The sequence below is a fragment of the Lepidochelys olivacea genome (genome assembly GCF_965140295.1).
Source record: "Lepidochelys olivacea isolate rLepOli2 genome assembly, chromosome: 6".
Taxonomy (NCBI): domain Eukaryota; kingdom Metazoa; phylum Chordata; order Testudines; family Cheloniidae; genus Lepidochelys; species Lepidochelys olivacea.
In genome coordinates, this window is record NC_140416.1 from 24,891,995 (window position 1) to 24,913,205 (window position 21,211).

The window sequence follows — 21,211 nt, forward strand, 5'->3', positions numbered from 1 at the left end:
GCTTATGTGGATGTAGGCCTGCATTTCCCCTCCCAGCCCCCAAACCTTACCTGCCTAGCTACTGCCTCCATTGCAATGGGTGAGGTGTGTATATATAAAGTTACTAAAGTGTTTTCAAATCCTTCAAATCTCTGTGGGAAATCTTGTCCTCTCTATAATATGACTGGCCTTTTCTCTCCATTTTCACAGGCTTCAAAAATCACCCCCTTGAGTTAAAATAAAAATGGGGCAGCTGAAATTGTTAGGATAGGACAGGAGTAGGCAAACTTTTTGGCCTGAGGGCCACATCTGGGTATGGAAATTGTATGGTGGGCCATGAATGCTCATGAAATTGGGGAGTTGGGGTGCTGGGGGTATGGGCTCTGGGGTGGGGCTGGGGTTGGGGGTGAAGGAGGGTGCTCCAGGCTGGGACCAAAGGGTTTGGGGGGTGGGAGGGCATCAGGGGTGCAGTCTCCAGGCAGTGCTTACCTCAAGCAGCTCCAGGAAACAGCAGCATGTCCCCCCCTCCGGCTCCCATTCGGAGATGCAGCCAGGTGGCTCGGCATGCTGCCCCGTTTGCAGGTGCCGCCCCTGTAGCTCCCAATGGCCATGGTCCCTGGCCAATGGGAGCTGCGGGGGTGGCTCTTGGGGTGGGGGCAATGTGTGGAGCCCCCTGGCTGCCCCTAGGCATAGGAACCAGAGGGGGGCCATGCTGCTGCTGCTTCTGGGAGCTGCGCAGAGCGGGGCCAGACCCCAGCCCCACTCCCGGTTGGCAGGAGCTCGAGGGCCAGATTAAAATGTCTGAAGGGTCGGATGTGGCCCCCAGGTTGTAGTTTGCCCAACGCTGGGCTAGGAGCACATCCAGTGCCCACTGAAAACAATGGGAGTCTTTCCATTTATTTTGATGGACATAGAATTAGGCCCTGATTAAGTAACAAAAATTACCTATACCACATTCTCTTCAGTCTGGATTTTTTTTTTCAGCTGAGTGATATGAGGTAGCTTTAATTGTAAACTAAGGCTCACTACCATATGGAAGAACATGGGTTTAGATTATCCATCACATCAGATGTTTCCAATATTCTGGGGGGGAAAAATCTACAGCATTAGGAGGTATTATCTCCATTTTGATACTTTGCTGTAGGGTTTAAAGTATTGTTCAATCTTGGTGTCTCTTGTCAGTTGCATGTGTCCTTTTTCTCTGGAAAACCAACTCAAAGCTGATACTGACCACTCCGAAGATGAGAAGACATGAAGCTACAACATGCACGGGGTCATTTTTGGGGTTCAATTCTGAAGTTCTTGCTCAGGCTGCGCTCCCAATGAACTCCATTGGGTTTTGTCTGCAGAAGCAGGCAGTGTGTTCTGAAGAAAAGATCAGGGGACTGAGCATCAGGATGTTCTGAGTTCAAATGGGAATGGTTTTCTAAAAGATCTTTTCTAGGACTTATTTCGAAGAAGTTCCGTGGCCTGTGTGATACAGGAGATCCAGATGATATGATCACAGTGGTCCCTTCTGGCCTAGGAATCTATTAATCTAAATCCTGGTTTACCCATTAATTTGCTCTGCACCCTGGGATGAGTCCCTTCATCTTTCTGCCTCAGTTTTTCCATCTGTAAAATGATAATATTTAACTACCCCCTCATAGTGATATTCTGAGGATTAGCTAATTAACAGTGATAAAATAGTTCAAACATGTAAACCTGTAAAATTGCTAATTATTATAATCAAGGGGTTCAGGATTGGCACTTAGATGCCATGCTGCTAGGTGCTTTAGACATACCTTAAGTTGATTAGACTAGACCAGACCCTAAAATGGACTGAGTGAAATCAGATAAAAAAGGATTGAGGTGTGTCTTTTATTGTCATTCAGTTGATTATGCGACAGCAGGGAGTGGACTTGATGTCCCAAAAGGTCCCTTCCAGTCCTGTGTTCCCAAAACCAGAAATAACAAAGTATGGTTGAGCAAGAACTTTAGTGATTGTTACATGTGTAGCAGGGTGAAATACATTGTACAGTGCATAAAATAATCATGTTTATACATGTCCCCGTGCTCTTCAGTCATCTGTAATATTCCCACTTCAAAGGTTTGTACTAACCTATAGAGAACCGAAGGCTCAAAAATGGATCCCCTCTTAGCTTGCACTAACAGATTTCTATGCACCCAACTGATTTGCCATAATAAATAATCTTCACAATTTTGTCTTGCTCTTTATCTGTTCCCACACATGCAAATATCCTCGGGGCAGAGCCAACTGGAATTACAAAGACCTAGAGCTCTTGCTACTTATTAGAAGGAGGTGCTGGCTGAAGTCTTAACACTGTTTGTTTTTTTTGTTTGTTTTTTTTGGGGGGGGGAGGGTTGCATTGTCAGGGGGTGGGGTTAGCTGATGCAATTCTCATTTCTGGAAATTTCCACACATTTTGAAATCTTACTAAGGTACAAAAATAAACATCAGGGAAATGTAACTGAAATATAAGTGGTGATTTTATACATAACTGACAAAATCTGAAAATCCTCCACCTTCTGGGGGAACTTTTCATTATATCGCCATAGGTGTTTATTGAGATGGCCTAAGAGGCTCTCCAGCTGGTTACCAATTATTTTTGTTTCCTAGTTTACACACTTCAATACTCAAAACTTCTAAGTACGTTGACTTTTCCCCCACCAAAAAAGTTCTGTGTGCTTCCCAATTATACAGTCATGGAGGATTTGTTCACTGGTGCAGTGTGCCCTAGAGGGTAGAGCACTGAAGTGGGACTCCGGAGACCTAGATTCTATTCCTGCCTTGGCCACTGGCCTGCTGGATAAGCTTAAGCAAGTCACTTCACTGTGCCTCAGTTTCCCTCTCTGTAGTATGAGGCTAATGATGCATACCTCAGTTGGAGAGTGCCATGAGCACTATGGCTGAAAAGTTCTATTTAAGTGAGATGTTGTCATATTATTATGATGCTACATAGCTAAAACTATATTACTAACAATGGCTTCCTAAATCACAATTTTAATTATTTTAGGTTTAATGCACCACTGCATAATTAGAGCTGAGCAAAAGCCCTGGACTTGCCTTACTTTATGAGGAGAATAAAATTATCCATGTGGGCATTAGCCATTATGTAGGACTCTATTGAGTCCTGAGTAGTGGGCTTTATCCAAAATATCCCTTTTTCATGCTGTTCTCCATAGTCTTTGTTTCTGCACAGATACCAGAGGATAAGTGTGGAGCATACAGACAGATAAGAGATGGGGAGGCAGCCTTATGCAGTGACAGGGCACTTTCTGATCTGCTGAGTGACTTTGGCCAACTCATTTAGGCTAGGATTTCAAAGAAGCCTAGGGGAGTTTGGCACCTGACTTTCAATGCGAGCCGAATGAAAAAATCTGCTTTTAGGTCTTAGTCCTAAACCTGCTACAGGAGCTAAATATTCATATTACCCCTTTATTAACTAGTGTCTTGAAATTAAGAACCCTGAAGATTTCAAGAAGTAAGACTTTCCATAAATGATAGTAAGGTCGACAGTGATACCAGAGGAATACTGCAGATCCTTGCCACTGCTTCAGTAGTGAAAGATTAGATGATAAATGTAAAAGTAGTGAAAGGTTGTTGGTAAATGTTGGTAAACATTTATTTCACAACACACACACACACAAACCGACAAACAAATATTTCCATCAATAGTAATAAAAATTTACAGATCAGCAGAGTAGAAAAATGCTTAAACCCCATAATTTTGGGCAAACCCCCCTGAGTACAACTCGCTCAAGGGCTTCAGCTCCTCCCTGCACTGTGCAGCGGCGGGGTGGCTCCAGCACTGACCCAAGGAAGTCTTCATTCTGGGAATGGCTCTGGCTCTTCACGGGTGGCGCAAGCCACCTGGCTGGGAGGTGCTGTGGCCCCCTGCCCAATGCAGCCATGGGCCTGGATTGTTCACAGTCCCCACCAAGAGGCCACAGGATTTTGCTGCTGGCTGCTTCAGAACAGCAGTCCTGGGACTGGGAGGAGAGGCTAGCAGGGTGCTGCCTTTCCCCAGCACTACACGTTCATCTCTACCAGAGTGATACTCAGGCCTCAGTGGGTGAGGAGCCAGATTAGTGATCAGGGGTACCCAAAAGAGCCACAGTTGTGTGAATTCATCGTTCCATTTACTATTGTACTAGTCATATTTAAACAGTATGATGGGGAAATATTTAGTTTTTATAGGTTTCAGAGTAACAGCCGTGTTAGTCTGTATTCGCAAAAAGAAAAGGAGTACTTGGGTGCACAAGTACTCCTTTTCTTTTTAGTTTTTATAGATTATTCTCACAGCAAAATGACTGATCAAGTATTTTTATCAACTGCAATTGGTTAATATAGTAAAAGCATCCTGATTGGTTAATAACTTAGATTGGTTAATGAAATCACAGTGTTTTAAAAAAAAAAATATCTATAGTGGGAGGCCGTGCACTGAGTCCCGCACAGAGATTAACAATCCACTTAGGTCATTTTGGGCACAGTGCATGTAATGGTTCTAATATTTGTTCCCTGTGGTGCAGAATATTAGTGCCAGTGGTAACAATCACCTAGAAATTAGCATTTAAAAGATAGTGAAGATGATTATAGGATTTATAAACCCTTTTTCATGACACCAGGCAGGTGGCCAAGTCAGATACAAAAATAAATGAGAGACAAGATAGAGATAATCAGTAACTTCTCCATAGCTTTTATTCATATCTGATCAAAGTGTTCTCTTTATCATAGATATAGTTACAGAACTAAATCATTGTAGGACCTGTGTTATCCTGGCCTCATTTCCAGAGCTCAGTGCCACACCTGAGGTGCTTTAAAAGCGCTGCAGCTGAGCTGGCTCAGCCCTAGCAGCAGTAATAGTCAGGGAGCGGCTGATTGTTTCACAGAGCCAGGCTCTTTCAACATCAAGCTGGGAGAAGTAGGCTGGCTGGTTCTTCATCAGGTAACGGAACCTTTTTAAGGCATAGTTAAAGGCTCTGCTCTGGGGAAACAGTATGCAAAGGTCACTTATTATTTATTTGGACTGTTAATGCGTAAGGATCCTAAACGTGGACTAGGACCCCATTGTGCTAGGCTCTGTGTGAACATAGAACACAGGCAGTCCCTGCCGTAAGGAACTAACCAAAGAAAAAAGTGGGGGCAGCTAAATATCAATCCTAGCACATATATTCTTGGCAAAAAAAAGTGCCTCAAGTCGAAATGGAGCCATTTTCAAGGGGAAGGTTTCCCTGTCCCTTCAGTAGCTCTGCTGTCTTCGTGTGAGAACCAGCCGGACAAGGAGATAGTAAGCAAGCCTTCTGCTTACTGGTCAAGCCCCCTTGGCTTTCTGCTGCCTCTACCTAGTGTTGCTTTATATAAATAATTAGAGATGAGGTTTTGTGCTAGTCTACACAGAGACACATTGGCTTTAAGTTAATTAGCTGTTGTATGATATAAACTATCAGTATGGGTTTGAGGTGGGCAGGCCATGGGGTCTGAACTCTCCCAATGGCCTGGGGGAGGCAGGGGTTTGGAGTTAGAGATCTGGTTCTGCCCATTGTAAACCTAGAGGTTAGCCACAGAGTTCAGATGTGGATCCCCTGCCGGCTGTGCCCAGAGTTTGGGGCAGCTTAGGTCTAGGAGTGGTGGTTTTGGTCCATCTCAACAAAGGGGTGTTTTTTACAGCCTCCTCCCTACTTTTCATTAGGATGAGGCATGGATCTGTCTGTATGGCTCTGGATATTGTTTACAATCCCGTCATTTAACCTGGTGGCAGCCTTCAAATGAGGTAAACGGCACTGGACAGAGCAGGGAGCTTGAGGTGAGGCATGATTGATGGTGTCCTATATGAAACAGTCTGTTGGTTCACGCTCATCATGCAACACAGCTGAAAACAGTAACAAACTGTAAGCAGGTGACAGGTACTAGCTAGCTGAGCTTGCATCACAGCTACTAGGATACTGATACTTGGCACCTATCATTTTTTATTTACTCTAGGGCCTAGAAGCCCCAACTGAGATCAAGGTGGCACTGTGCTAGGTACTGTACAAATATGTTCAAAAGAAAGACTCCACTTCAAAGAGCTTAAAATCTCAATAAGACAATGGGTAAGAGGGAAACAGATGCACAGTGAGGCAAAATGTCTTGCCCAAGGTTACACTTACATTCTTCAAGGCATTTCACAATATTTAGTAACTCTCTCCCCACCCTTCTATGTAATTAAGTATTCTTGTTGCCCTCGGTTTTCTGACGGGGAAACTGAGGCACAGAACCGTTGCTGCTTCCTCAGGGATATACAGTGAGTCGGTGGTACATCTAGTACTAGAACTCAGAGGTCATTGAATCCCAGTCCCCTGTGCCTTTATCCAGATCATACTGAACAAGTTCAATGTAGCCATGTTGCTTTGCAAGCCACGATAAATCTTGCTTAATAACATGAGTATGACTGTTCCCCAAGGGAAATAGAACATCTAACTCCTAAGAGAAAAAGAACAAATGTAAAGAAAACAAGTTGTATAGATTCCGATCCTGCCCGGGAGTGAGTGCCCACATTTCTAGCTAAGACAATGGGAGTTGAGGGCGCTCAACTCCTCTTAGGAGGTAAATTCCAGGATCAGTATATAAATAAAGAAATCTGAAATCCTGTTGATGGTAAGATTTCTCTTTATTTAGCTTTACATACAGTCCACCACATCCATATGTACTAAGCAGCTGGCTGGTGCTTGCACTAACAACCAGGGTGTGGCAATGCCAAGGATGCAAATCTATTTTAAAATAAGTGTGACTGTAAAAATAAATAAATAAATAAAAAATAAAAAATTGGCAACACCCTGATTAGCTGGTACTGCTGCTCCATGCTCTGGAGTATGGTCTGGCCTTCTGGAACCTCTGTCTTTGGAATTTTTTCACCTTGTGCATGTGTGCTAGGGATGTTCTTTGCTAATTAGTGCAGCATTTCTGTTTCTGACCATCTTCACCCTGATTTGGTCATTGTTTGCCATCTTTTGGAGCCCCTTTGTGTACGGTGGTGCAGTTGATTAATTGCATGTTCTATTAAATATTTTTAATATTTAATGCTTTTATGTCAGAAGGAAGGAGAGTTACAGATCCAATTTAGAAATGGAGTACTTGTGGCACCTTAAAGACTAACCAATTTATTTGAGCAATAAGCTCAGATAAATTGGTTAGTCTCTAAGGTGCCACAAGTACTCCTTTTCTTTTTGTGAATACAGACTAACACGACTGTTACTCTGAAAGATGCAATTTAGTACCATATTGCTGTGGACCCTCAATGGGAATCAGATGTAAAATAAACTCAGGATTTTGATTTTGATCAATAAAGTCCCTTGCCTTGACTCCTGGTCATCTAGTCATCTCTGACTAATCACCTTCCTTCCCACCTACAAATGTGGCAGCTGGATCAACTGATCTCCTCACGCTTAGTCCCTGCAAACTGAGGTAAAATGTTTTCGGTTTAGGGGGAGGGTATTGACTCCAGAATTTGCTTCAGCCACTAGGTAAATAGAGCCCAGGCCTGTGGCCATCAGAATGCAATACAAAGCCTGTTTGCATATTCAGGAGAATGTGGATAAGGTGTATTTGTTATTTTCAATTGTTTAATTCTGGGCCTGGGTTCATATATTTGGTTGACATTGGTCCACCAATTCTTGCATTGTTTCTAATTAGTTGTGCATGATTATGACAAGGGAAGTACATCAAATGCACAAATCTATTTTCCTTTAAAGCCTTTATGGCTAAGTGTTGGAGTGGACTTGATCCTGTGAGGGGCAGAGTATTGAAAGTTGAGAGTACGCCATACATCTGAGGTAGTGCTGACCACCGGATGGCCCCTTGTTTTTTTTAAATCTTTGTTCCTGCTGCTTATCTGTACTGCAGTAAATGTATCCGCATAGGCAATCTGCTGTTTGCCTGTTGACATTTATCCATAATAGTCAATCTATAAAATATTCATGCACGCGGCTTTTGTGTCTGCAGGATTTGAGTGCGAGAAGGACATGTTTTAAAAGGGAGAATAATGAATCATCTGCAGTGTTTCTGACCCCTCGGGCAAAGGGTTTTTTAAAGGTCAGTTAATTCAGTGTGTGACCTATGTAAGAGATCTTGGGCATAAAAGAGAAGTCAAAAATAACCCCTTGGAAGGTCAGAAAAGGCACATCTTGTGCACTAGGATAGCTCTGTATTTCATGGCAAATAACTGTATTGTGGTTGGAAACACAAGAGGCTACCAAACACATTTCAGTAGAGGGACTCCTAGGACCAACAGGCCTGTGTAATGGATTCTTTACTCGGACCAGCCCTTGTGAACTACTCTCTGCTTGGGAGACTTTCCCTTTGTAAAACAGAGAGCCCAAGTCTATCTTTATGAAAATATTTCAGACGAGATTAGTTGTCTAGGAATTAAATCTTGGCTTGCCAACAGGATGGACAATAGCACAAGAAATGTTTATATTTAAAACAGAGCCAGCAGTTCATATGGATCTGTTTTCAGATTATTTGAGCTTTTGATTGGTTTAGGGATGAATTTCAGTTTGTCATACGGAATGTTCTCTCAGTGTCAGTGCAGGTAAAGAGGTTTATAGAGAGCGTATTTATAAAGCTTCCTATTCAGATCTGCTGTAGAATGCTTTTTTTTTAACCTATAAATGAAGTATACCAGAGCAGATGTGAAAGCGAAGAATTCAGTGATTCTGCACAAATGAAACCCTGCTCGACTCCTCTCGGTTAACGAGGTTATGTGCGTTCCATTTCACAAAGGGAGCAGAATGCTGCATTGGTAGAAACCAAATATTCCCTGTTGTCAAGGCAAAGGGAACTAAATGTGTTTAAAGCAGGAACCAGTTTAGAAAAGAGAAGATTTCCAAATGGTCAAATACTCACTTTGCACATGCTCCAGATATTACAGTAATATACATCACCACCACCACCCCCCATCTCTGCTCTGCTCCTGAAATCTGTGCTGGTTAGATATCTCCACACAGGGAAATGCATGGGTCGTGCCTCCTGGATCATATGACTAAACAGGAGTGAAGGAAGCTTGCAGTGAAATGCATTTTGCTTCTTTAACATATCCCTGTCTGAGCATGATTCATGAGCTGCATTGGTGGTGATTTGTGTGTGCTTTTTAACTAACAGTGATTTTGCTTTAACTCAGAACAAATGACAAATTTGCTAAACAATGTATCTGTGCATTGAACAAGGTGCATACACCCTCCTGGTTGAGCCCAGACCCTGAAGTGCTGTAGTAGTTAAACTGGTTACACAGCAGAACGTGCATGTTCTGGTCCTGTACCCAGCAACGCCATCTCACTTCAGCCTCACTGCACTCAAGTTATTTGGGCAGAGGCTGTGAAAATGGAAGTGTGTCAGAGATGAGCAGCCTGAATATAATGGAGACCTTTCTGAACGGGAGCCAGCATGCCCACAAACACCATCGTTAACCTACCTTGGTTTTGCTTCAGTTTGCAAAAAGGACGTAGGGTTCTGCTGGCAGCCTGAGTTCCTGGCAAACCTGTGTACTGAGAGGAGTTAGTTACAAATGGTCTTGAAGCGGAACCAGAATTTCTGATCTGAGTGCCCCCAAGCTTCAGGGGGACTCCGAATCCAAATGTGGATATGCTCTTTGCAAATGGCTTCTGGTCTGATCTCAGGTTTTGATTCAGCACTCCATGTCCAAGATATCTGAGCTTTTGGCTGTTCAGTATCTGGATCCAAATCCTGCAGTTCAAACTCTCCTTTATTTTGAAATGTGAAGGGTTTATTGCACCAAGGTCTTGTTTGATGGAGCTTTTTGGGACAGGGCTTATCACCCGAGCTGAGACTCGGCAGGTTGGTTTTGCAGGGGATGCGTGTGCATGCACTTTTTTTGTTTGTTTCCATTTGACCAGAGTTTGCATTTCAGGGCTAACCCCTGACACTCAAAGCCAGAACCTTCCGGGTTGTGCCAGGCTATGCTACTGAGATTCCTGTAGCCTCCCCCCTGAAACCGTAAATCTTTCCCTTAGCTCTTTATCTTGGCCTAAGCTCCCTCTTATTTTAGCCAGGGCTTGCACGTTGGTTTTCTAAGGAAGCTCCAAACCACAGGTGCGATGCTTGCTTTTGTGTTGTATCATGGATGCTTTGCTCAGATCTAGCCAGGCACGGTTGCAGTGGGGTATGCCGCATGTTATTTAGCGACCATTTCCAGCATTCCTGTTTGCTAACAGTGTAGATCATGAGCTTTTCTGCAGCCAGGTGAATGTTAAGGGAAAGCAGGAATTACTCTCCTCCAAAGGGGGCATATGAACATTAGGAAATACAGGCTGTGACAGGTTGGATCGCAGAAACCCCCTTAGGAACTGCCAACTAGGCTGAGCAGATAGCAAGTGTGAGAAATCGGGACGGGGGTGGGGGGTAAATAGGAGCCTATATAAGAAAAAGCCCGAAATATCGGGACTGTCCCTATAAAATCGGGACATCTGGTCACCCTACTGCCAACTGATGTGCTTAGACTACCTCTGAGCCATTTCCCCTGCCAGCTTGGGACTTCAGAACACTGCCTGGTTTGAGCCAGACACGCTTGCATGCTGCAAATCCAGACCCAGGTCTGAACCACGTCCTCTGAATGCTGCAGGCTTCACTGAAAACAGCCTAAGAAGTGTTCCTGTCTCTAACGCTCAGATGCCCAGCTCCCAATGGGGTGCAAACCCCAAATAAATCTGTTTTATCCTGTATAAAGCTTATACAGGATAACCTCATAAATTGTTCGCCCCCTATCACACTGATAGAGAGAGATGCACAGCTGTTTGCCCCCCCCCCCCCAGGTATTAATACATACTTTGGGTTAATTAAGAAGTAAAAAGTGGTTTTATTAAATACAGAAAGTAGGATTTAAGTGGTTCCAAGTAATAACAGACAGAACAAAGTGAATTACCAAGCAAAATAAAATAAAAAACACAAGTCTAAACTTAATACAGTAAGAAGCTGAATACAGATAAAATCTCACCCATAGAGATATTCCAATAAGCCTCTTTTGCAGACTAACCTCCTTCTAGTCTGGGTCCAGCAATCACTCACATCCCTGTGGTTACTGTTCTTTGTTCCATTTTCTTTCAGGTAGCCTCTCCACCCCCCCCAAAGGATATCTCTTCAGCCAGCTGAAGACAAAATGGAGGGGTCTCCCAGGGGCTTAAATAGACTTTCTCTTGGGGGTGGAGACTCCCTCCTATGCCAAATCCATCTCCAAGATGGAGTTTTGGAGTCACATGGGCAAGTCACATGTCCATGCATGACTCTATTTTTACAGGCAGCAGCCATTGCCCACATGGTATCTTGAATGTCTCCAGGAGGACTTCTTATGTGGATTGGAGTCTTCCAAGATCCATTGTCCGTCAAGTTTCTTGATTGGGCACTTAATTTGCACATTCCTTTTTCAAGAAGCTGACCAAATGCTTTACTAAGGCTACTTAAACTCAAACAAGTACACAGCCAATATTCATAACTTTGAATACAAAAATGACACATGCATACAAATAGGATGAATATATTCTGTAGATCAAAACCTTTACAGAGATGGGTTACATGGCATATGTAGCATAAAACATATTCCAGTTACGTCATATTTACATTCATAAGTATATTTCCATAAAGCATTATGGGGTGCAACGTCACACAGGCCTCAACTTTAAACAGTGAATAAATATGTGCATGGCCCATGGCATTAAAGCATGTTTACATGTTTGACGGTACACAGCAGCACTATTCAGAAGGCCACAAGTTCCTCTACTCTCACTAATGCACAAAGGGTGGAAGTGAACACACATTGGGCCGGCATACTAAGTTGCTATATAGGAAAGATCTACCCTAAACGCAAGCCCCTCAGGCAATTCTGGTGTTGGGGTGCTGCATAGATCGAGGTGTACGTGTGCCGACAGATAGTTTTGGGGGCCAGGGCATACATTTCGAAGCCCTTTGAGAAGATCAAGCCAAACAACGGCACTGTTTGCAGATCCACTGACACTTTTATACTCTACCACATCAAGGTTGAGCTGTCTGTCAATCCTAAGTTACTGTTACGGTATTACTTGATTGCATCTATTGTTTTGTAATTTTTGTGGCTCTGCGGCGGTACACTTTGGTGTGGGGAAGGACTTAATTGAATCAGACTGAATACATTGCTGCCTGCCTGTGAGAAGCCAGCATGTGTGTGAGAGAGCAGCGTGTGTGTGAACAAGCAGAGGGTGAGATGAACTCTGGCCAGGAACGGTCTCAGGGCCTGGCTTCACTGCTAAAAAAGCTGTTTTTTACCCAGGACTAGCTCAGACACAGTAGTTACCCTCAAGTAAAAGACGCAGCCTTTTTTAGCAGTGAAGACAGAGACCTTAGAGACTTGGGCTCAACTATACCCAGCCCTAGGTAGGTGTGTAAGGGGCACAGGGGAGACAGCTCAAAGATCTTTCCCCTCACAGTCCTGCATGGGAGTCTGAGGCCTGGCATTTTGGAAGCACAAGGACTCCGTGCAGTTAGTACCCACACTGCAATGGCACGAACCTCCCCAAGGAAGCAGGCCAGGCCATCCTCATGCAGGAGCAAGGGCACCATGCACCTTTGGTGAGAGTGACACGGCAGCCACGTACCCCCCGAGTCAGGCACAGTGTCTCCCTGCTGGGACTGTGCCTCTACAGCTCCCCCCAGAGAAATTTGGGGCCCCAGAACATCATGTTTGCTGGACCCCACCCCTTCCCATTTCACCCCAGTTAAGAAGTTTTGGGGGTTGCCCTGAACTCAGGGTCCCAGTACAGTTGTTCTCTTTTTCCTGCCTTGTCAGGCCTGCCTGTAGCTGTATTTCCCTGTGTGGCTTTGCCCAAAGAGCCTAACTGATAACGTGCTCATGGGGCACAGGAGGCCTTTTTTTCTATGCCTGGTCAGTCTTGCAAGGTAAAAGAGCATTCAAAAATCTGGAGTCCGGCCCAAAAAATCATGAGATTAGCTTCAAAGTCATAAGAGATTTAAAAATATCATCATTTGGGATTGTTTTATTTGCGTCTCTGGTTTCTGAACCTGTAGTGAGCACTTAGTTCACGGTTTCAAGCTTTTTGCCAGCACCATGAAGGCTGGAAATGTTTCTTCAAATGAAAGCTGAGTTTCTTGCACAGTCACATGACTCTAGAAGCTGGAGCTTTAAGACAAAACCAACCACTGCATGAGTTGGTAGCACTGAGCCAGTAAAGAAAAGGAAGAGGAGAAAACGCGCGGGTTTGCTCCTGGAATCCGGGTAGTGGATAGGCTTTAACAATGGCACCCTACAGCATAGGCTTCAGCTACTGCTTGGATGTACGTGGCAAGGTTTGTACTCAGTGGCTGTGATGGGTTGCGTCTTGCAGGCTGATGGCCCAGACCATCACTGGAACGTTGCTTGCTAGTTAATTGTTGCAGAGCGAACAGGGAGAGCTGCACAAGGGCACAATGTTAAGTTATTAGGTAGGTTAAAAAAAAAAAAAAAGGTGAAATTAAAAAACCAAAATAGATATGAAAATCTTGATCTATATTTCTCACCAACTTAAAAACAGTGTAAGGTCTAATTTTGGACCTCAGCTTTTTGACGCTGCACAATTTTAAGTGGAATTTCATGGAAGTTTACAAATAATTCATGCGTCTTATTTTGCAATGGGGCCTTAAGGCCCCGCAGTTTGGGGCACGGAAGAACGTTCCGGGAGGGAGGGGAAGAAGACGTGCAGCAGGGCCTGCACCAGCCACCACAGGAGCGAGGAGGGGCCACCTCCCAGCCCAGCTCCTCCCCCAGCCACAACTCCGCTTTGCCCCCCAGACTAGCCCCACTCTAGCCCCAGCTCCTCCCCACATCCCCAGTTCTGCCCCCAGCTTTGCTGTCAGCCCAAGCTCCTCTGCTTAGCCAACTGTGCAGTAATGGAAGGGGGCATGGACGGACTCCGTTACTGATAAAGGGGGGGGGGGAGGCACGACTTTTGGGCATCACTGCTTTAAGGCCTTAAGATCCTTGTAAATTGCTATGGATTGCCACTCCATCAATGGCCCCTAGAAATGAGACTTGCACATTTCTATGGCTTTGCTCCAGCCTGCTTGCAAACAGGTTAATTGTTGCTAATGTACACTTTTGATGGGTTCAGGGACTGTACAAATGACAGTACATGTGTCTGTTACATTTCACATCTAGTTCAGTTTAAAAAGAAATAAAATCGAATAGTATTAAAGATCTGATCCTGCAGAATTTACTCTTACAAAATTCACATTAAGGTCAATGGGACAAATTAATCCCTGGTCCGACTCCTCAAGTCAATTTGGCATTTCACCACGGATGAATCTGGCCCAGTAAGAGCTTTGAGCATGACTTAGGACAGCAGCTTATTGTCTGACTTAAAAGAGGAGAATTCGGATCCCAAAGTGATCACACAATCACCCTACTTGCTTCACTGTTACAGTTATGCTGATGATGTCGTCATAGTTAAGAAAAAGGGAGAGAGGTTTTCAGGCCAAGATTTTCAAAAGTGACTCAGGTTTTTAGTGTCTCCACTTTTGGGTGCCCAACTTGAGATACCTTTGTCTGATTCTGAGAGGGCAGATGCTCAGCACTCTTTGAAAATCAAGTCCCATTAAGATATCGGTTGCCCCAAATTTGCCGTCTCCCTACACTACTAATCACTCTTGAAAATCTTGGCCATCATACTGAGTTGTGAATTTCAAAATAAATCCAAACATTAATATGTGAGGATAGGTTGTCAGGGTGTGGATACTGTGGTGGTGTGTGCAACGGAAATGCCTGTACATAAATAAATTTTGTAAGGGTGTCTTTTTTAGAATTTGATTTACTTTGTTTTTGGAGAAATGGCTTAAAAATGTTTATTTGGGCATAAGCTTTCGTGGGTAAAAAAACACTTCTCCAGATGCATTCAGTGTTTTTTGTTTTTTGTTTTTTTTACCCACGAAAGCTTATGCCCAAATCTGTTAGCCTTTAAGGTGCCACCGGACTCCTTGTTTTTGTGGATACAGACTAACACAGCTACCCCCGATACTTAAAAATGTTTATTTTACAGAAAACGTAAATGTCCTGCCCAAACTCCCTGGCAATGCCCCTAATCCTTGAAAAACTTTAAATTGCAGTTTGAGGAGAAAGGTCGTTAATGACTTGTTACATAACCCATTGGATCAAACCCTGGAGGTTTAATTGGTTTTGAACTTTGCACCAAGGCCATTTCCTGCTCGTGAGTAACAAGTTCTGATCACAGGTGGATGGAAATATCAGATTAACAAATACTAAGTGAACTCAAATTATTTGACCTCTTTGTGTTTCCTGAAGTGCTTACATGGAAATAGATAATGAGGTAATGGGTGCATTGAAACAGGGTAGTTAAGCACCACGCTTCTCAACTGGGTCATGATCTTGCACCCGTTGAAATCAGTGGTAGAACCAAGGCACTTAGTGCAAACTGGTTCCATTCTGCGTCGAGACCACAGAAACACAGACCCACAGATAAGCATGCAAAGTTATAGGTGTGTGATGTGCGGTGTGCGCCGTGGGAGGCTGTTTTTGAAAAGCTGACCCTTTGGGGCTGTTGTATCATCCCATGCATCTGGGTCTAGTGCAGAGCAAATGCCTTTTGAACAGTGTTTGCTGAAGTGGGCTCTCCACTCGAGTAAGGAGCTGTTGTTAAGCTAATGAGCTGGAAAAGCTTCATGTGAAAACGATGCGGAATATTTGTCCAGTCCATTCACCTGAAAGAATCGTTAATTTGTGGCTGCTCAGTGACCACCTCGAGTTGCTGTAGTAGCAAGTCCAAGAAGTAACTTACTGCGTTACAGGAACGGAAAGCAGGAATGGGCCCAACCAGCAACATTTGTGGGAGTTTGGATCCAGATTTTTGTGTCTTCTATAATCAAAATATATTCAGTCCCAATGATTTGTCCACTGTGTCTAACAATAGTATGTGAGATTCCTAAATTATACAGGACTGTGACTGTGAGCCGGGATATTCAGATCTTGGTTAGATATCACAATAAGTGCCTTATCTACCTAATATAGTATCAGACTCTTAGAAATACACTGATGTGCAGCTATTTATTACTTCAAATGTAGAGAGAGAGCGAGAGAGATACTGACTAGAACGAGAATAGAACTGAACCATTTGACAATGGCTGGTTAAAAAGCAGTATGGCCATTGTATGAAGCCACAGCACTATCTCTGTAATGTGGTGTACATCTGTCTGTCTCTCATGCACATGCAGCTGATTTGACAGAGTTTCCTCCCTGCACCAAATGATCACTTTGGGAAGCAGCATCTCTAGGAAGAAGTGAAGTGGTTTGACATGATAGGAGGAGACACTTTTCTGAGTCAGAGCTGGGAGGGAGGGAGGAGATCTCACAGCAGCAGAGGGCAAGAGAATAACCTTTAATTTTGTAAAAAGAAAAGGAGTACTTGTGGCACCTTAGAGACTAACAGATTTATTTGATCATTAAAGTTTTCATGACCTACAGCTCACTTCATCAGATGCTGAAAGCTTATGCTCAAATAAATTGGTTAGTCTCTAAGGTGCCACAAGTACTCCTTTTCTTTTTGTGAATACAGACTAACACGGCCGCTACTCTGAAACCTTTAATTTTGTGTTTCTGGGGGACAGTGTTTGGACCATTTAGCATCAGGCAAGACTCAATACTAAAGGGTCCGAAGAGTCCATCTGGGATGTAACCAAATCCATGTGATGGATTCTGTGTGTTTCTGTTTGCTTTCTGTGGCCTGTACATACGCACAAGGCTTGAGCACAACGCGCCAACTGCTTCCGGAGTGAATGAAATGACCCCTAACCTAGCCAAGTGAGTAGTGTGACCAATTAGGCCTGTGTACAACAGCTAACGTCCTATTTCAACGAGCAGTAACCCCATCAGATATTAATGCTGGTAAGAGATCCCTGTGTGAGGATTGCATATCTAAAGCATGCCCAGATTTTGTGCCATTGAGATTGCCATGCCTAGTTGCACATCTGGTATCTCCTCATGACCTCCAGCAGAATGATGGGGTCAGTCCAGAGGTCCCCCCAGCCTGCTTACATTGACCTGACTCTGAGTTGTCTTTGAGTGGCAAAAGGCTGCTTCGTGCACCCAGACTTCTAAAACCTCTGAAAACATGTAACCTCCCTGGAGGCTCTTCTGAGCTGGCTGGCACATGTCCCATTGACATTGCTAATTGCTGCGGTGCATCCCCACTGCTGCTGTTTTAAAAGCTGAAATAGGAATGTCAAAGGGGGGCGGGGGGGAGGAAGAGGCTGTGTCTGTGATGGCCTGTATTCCATGGATTCTGGCTCTGTTCCGCAAGCCAGTACATATGTGGAGATGCAGGCAGTGGAACGTGTGCAAAGTCCGCATCGCTCAGCTCTTCCTGCTTGCCTGGCTGCCTCCCCTATGAATAAACCATTTCAGAAATGTAGACCAATATTTCATAACCTTCACCATCCATCAGTGCATAAAGCTGCAGTACACAGACGTGCACTGAAATCAGTAGGGTTTCTCTGGATCTGTGCTGGGGAAACTGGGAGCAGTGTCTTGCCCCAGGAATGTATAAATCGTTATGTAAGTGGACCATACATGATTGAATATTGAAATTCACAAACACCATGACATGGTAAATATATGCATGGAGCAAATCTGTAGTAACACAAAAGATTTTGGATGGTCTCCAATACAACAGAACAGTTACTGATACAAATAAGTGACTGACTTAGTTTTCTTGTGTGTTTTTGGGTGGATCATGTCTCCTAGATCTGCAGCTTTCCTCCTACCCCCCCTCGCACACAGCAGGGAGCCCAGCTCGGCACAGTTCTTCCTCCTAAGACTTTGCCGGAGGAGGGGAGGGGAATTGAGGCTGGGGGGAGCTATGGGGATGACATGTTGTCCCATGCTCCCCAGCCCTGAGCACTACAGAATCCCCAGAGAAATGAATGACGATTTAAGCCATGTCTACACGTACAAACTTAGAGGCACAGCTGTACGGATACAGCTGTATGAGCGCTCCTGTAGCTGCATTATGCTGATATATTAAAACCAGCTCAACCAGCTCCTGCTTTTGAGCAGGGGGTTGGACTAGATGACCTCCTGAGGTCCCTTCCAACCCTGATATTCTATGATTCTATGCCCTGGTCTACACTAGGACTTTAGGTCCAATTTAGCAGCATTAAATCGATGTAAACCTGCACCCGTCCACACGATGAAGCCCTTTATTTCGACTTAAAGGGCTCTTAAAATCGATTTCCTTACTCCATCCCTGACAAGTGGATTAGCGCTTAAATCGGCCTTTACGGCTCAAATTTGGGGTACTGTGGACACAATTCGACGGTATTGGCCTCCGGGAGCTATCCCAGAGTGCTCCATTGTGACCGCTCTGGACAGCACTCTCAACTCAGATACACTGACCGGGTAGACAGGAAAAGAACCGTGAACTTTTGAATCTCATTTCCTGTTTGGCCAGTGTGGCAAGCTGCAGGTGACCATGCAGAGCTCATCAGCGCAGGTGACCATGATGGAGTCCCAGAATCGCAAAAGAGCTCCAGCATGAACCGAACAGGAGGTACGGGATCTGATCGCTGTTTAGGGAGAGGAATCCGTGCTATCAGAACTCCGTTCCAGTTTTCAAAATGCCAAAACCTTTGTCAAAATCTCCCAGGGCATGAAGGACAGAGGCCATAACAGGGACCCGAAGCAGTGCCGCGTGAAACTGAAGGAGCTGAGGCAAGCCTACCAGAAAACCAGAGAGGTGAACGGCCGCTCCGGGTCAGAGCCCCAAACATGCCGCTTCTATGATGAGCTGCATGCCATTTTAGGGGGTTCAGCCACCACTACCCCAGCCGTGTTGTTTGACTCCTTCAATGGAGATGGAGGCAATATGGAAGCAGGTTTTGGGGACGAAGAAGATAGCTCACAGCAAGCAAGCGGAGAAACCGGTTTTCCCGACAGCCAAGAACTGTTTCTCACCCTGGACCTGGAGCCAGTACCCCTCGAACCCACCCAAGGCTGCCTCCTGGACCCAGCAGGCGGAGAAGGGACCTCCGGTGAGTGTACCTTTTAAAATACTATACATGGTTTAAAAGCAAGCATGTGAAAGGATTACTTTGCCCTGGCATTCGCGGTTCTCCTGGATGTACTCCCAAAGCCTTTGCAAAAGGTTTCTGGGGAGGGCAGCCTTATTGCATCCTTCATGGTAGGACACTTTACCACTCCAGGCCAGTAACACATACTCGGGAATCATTGTAGAACAAAGCATTTGCAGTGTATGTTTGCTGGCATTCAAACAACATCTGTTTTTTATCTCTCTGTGTTATCCTCAGGAGAGTGAGATATCATTCATGGTCACCTGGTTGAAATAGAGTGCTTTTCTTCAGGGGACATTCAGAGGAGCCCGTTCCTGCTGGGCTGTTTGCCTATGGCTAAACAGAAATGTTCCCCGCTGTTAGCCACGGGGAGGGGGGAAGGTTGAGGGGGTAGCCATGCGGTGCGGGGAGGCAAAATGCGACCTTGTAACGAAAGCACATGTGCTATGTATGTAATGTTAACAGCAAGGTTTACCCTGAAAGAGTGTAGCCACTGTTTTATAAAATGTGTCTTTTTAAATACCGCTGTCCCTTTTTTTTTCTCCACCAGCTGCATGTGTTTCAATGATCACAGGATCTTCTCCTTCCCAGAGGCTAGTGAAGCTTAGAAAGAAAAAAAAAACACACTCGCGATGAAATGTTCTCCGAGCTCATGCTGTCCTCCCACACTGACAGAGCACAGACGAATGCGTGGAGGCAAATAATGTCAGAGTGCAGGAAAGCACAAAATGACCAGGAGGAGAGGTGGCGGGCTGAAGAGAGGGCTGAAGCTCAAATGTGGCAGCAGCGTGATGAGAGGAGGCAGGATTCAATGCTGAGGCTGCTGGAGGACCAAACCAGTATGCTCCAGTGTATGGTTGAGCTGCAGCAAAGGCAGCTAGAGCACAGACTGCCACTACAGCCCCTGTGTAACCAACCGCCCTCCTCTCCAAGTTCTATAGCCTCCACACCCAGACGCCCAAGAACGTGGTGGGGGGGCCTCCGGCCAACCAGCCACTCCACCACAGAGGATTGCCCAAAAAAAAGAAGGCTGTCATTCAATAAATTTTAAAGTTGTAAACTTTTAAAGTGCTGTGTGGCATTTTCCTTCCCTCCTCCACCACCCATCCTGGGCTACCTTGGTAGTCATCCCCCTATTTGTGTGATGAATGACTAAAGAATGCATGAATGTGAAGCAACAATGACTTTATTGCCTCTGCAAGCGGTGATTGAAGGGAGGAGGAGCGGGTGGTTAGCTTACAGGGAAGTAGAGTGAACCAAGGGGCGGGGGGTTTCATCAAGGAGAAACAAACAGAACTTTCACACTGTAGCCTGGCCAGTCATGAAACTGATTTTCAAAGCTTCTCTGATGCGTACCGCGCCCTCCTGTGCTCTTCTAACCGCCCTGGTGTCTGGCTGCGCGTAACCAGCAGCCAGGCGATTTGCCTCAACCTCCCACCCCGCCATAAACGTCTCCCCCTTACTCTCACAGATATTGTGGAGCACACAGCAAGCAGTAATAACAGTGGGAATATTGGTTTCGCTGAGGTCTAAGCGAGTCAGTAAACTGCGCCAGCGCGCCTTTAAACGTCCAAATGCGCATTCTACCACCATTCTGCACTTACTCAGCCTGTAGTTGAACAGCTCCTGACTACTGTCCAGGCTGCCTGTGTACGGCTTCATGAGCCATGGCATTAAGGGGTAGGCTGGGTCCCCAAGGATACATATAGGCATTTCAACATCCCTAACAGTTATTTTCTGGTCTGGGAATAAAGTCCCTTCCTGCAGCTTTTGAAACAGACCAGAGTTCCTGAAGATGCGAGCATCATGTACCCTTCCCGGCCATCCCACGTTGATGTTGGTGAAACGTCCCTTGTGATCCACCAGAGCTTTCAGCACTATCGAAAAGTACCCCTTGCGGTTTATGTACTCGGCGGCTTGGTGCTCCGGTGCCAAGATAGGGATATGGGTTCCATCTATGGCCCCACCACAGTTAGGGAATCCCATTGCAGCAAAGCCATCCACTATAACCTGCACATTTCCCAGGGTCACTACCCTTGATATCAGCAGATCTTTGATTGCATGGGCTACTTGCATCACAGCAGCCCCAACAGTAGATTTGCCCACTCCAAATTGATTCCCAACTGACCGGTAGCTGTC

General features: G+C 45.0%; 1 protein-coding gene across 1 annotated transcript in view; it reads left to right on the forward strand.

Annotated features, from left to right (window-relative positions):
- The window catches only part of LOC311521975 (uncharacterized protein), a 23,207-nt gene extending 3,115 nt beyond the window's left edge, over positions 1 to 20,092 (forward strand). Inside the window, exons 2-3 of the mRNA XM_084630737.1 lie at positions 18,649 to 19,033; positions 19,623 to 20,092. Of these exons, the coding sequence (XP_084486863.1) occupies positions 18,652 to 19,033; positions 19,623 to 19,708 (468 nt within the window). The 5' untranslated portion in view covers positions 18,649 to 18,651 and the 3' untranslated portion in view covers positions 19,709 to 20,092. The remainder of the gene's footprint in view (positions 1 to 18,648; positions 19,034 to 19,622) is intronic.
- Positions 20,093 to 21,211: the final 1,119 nt, after the last annotated feature.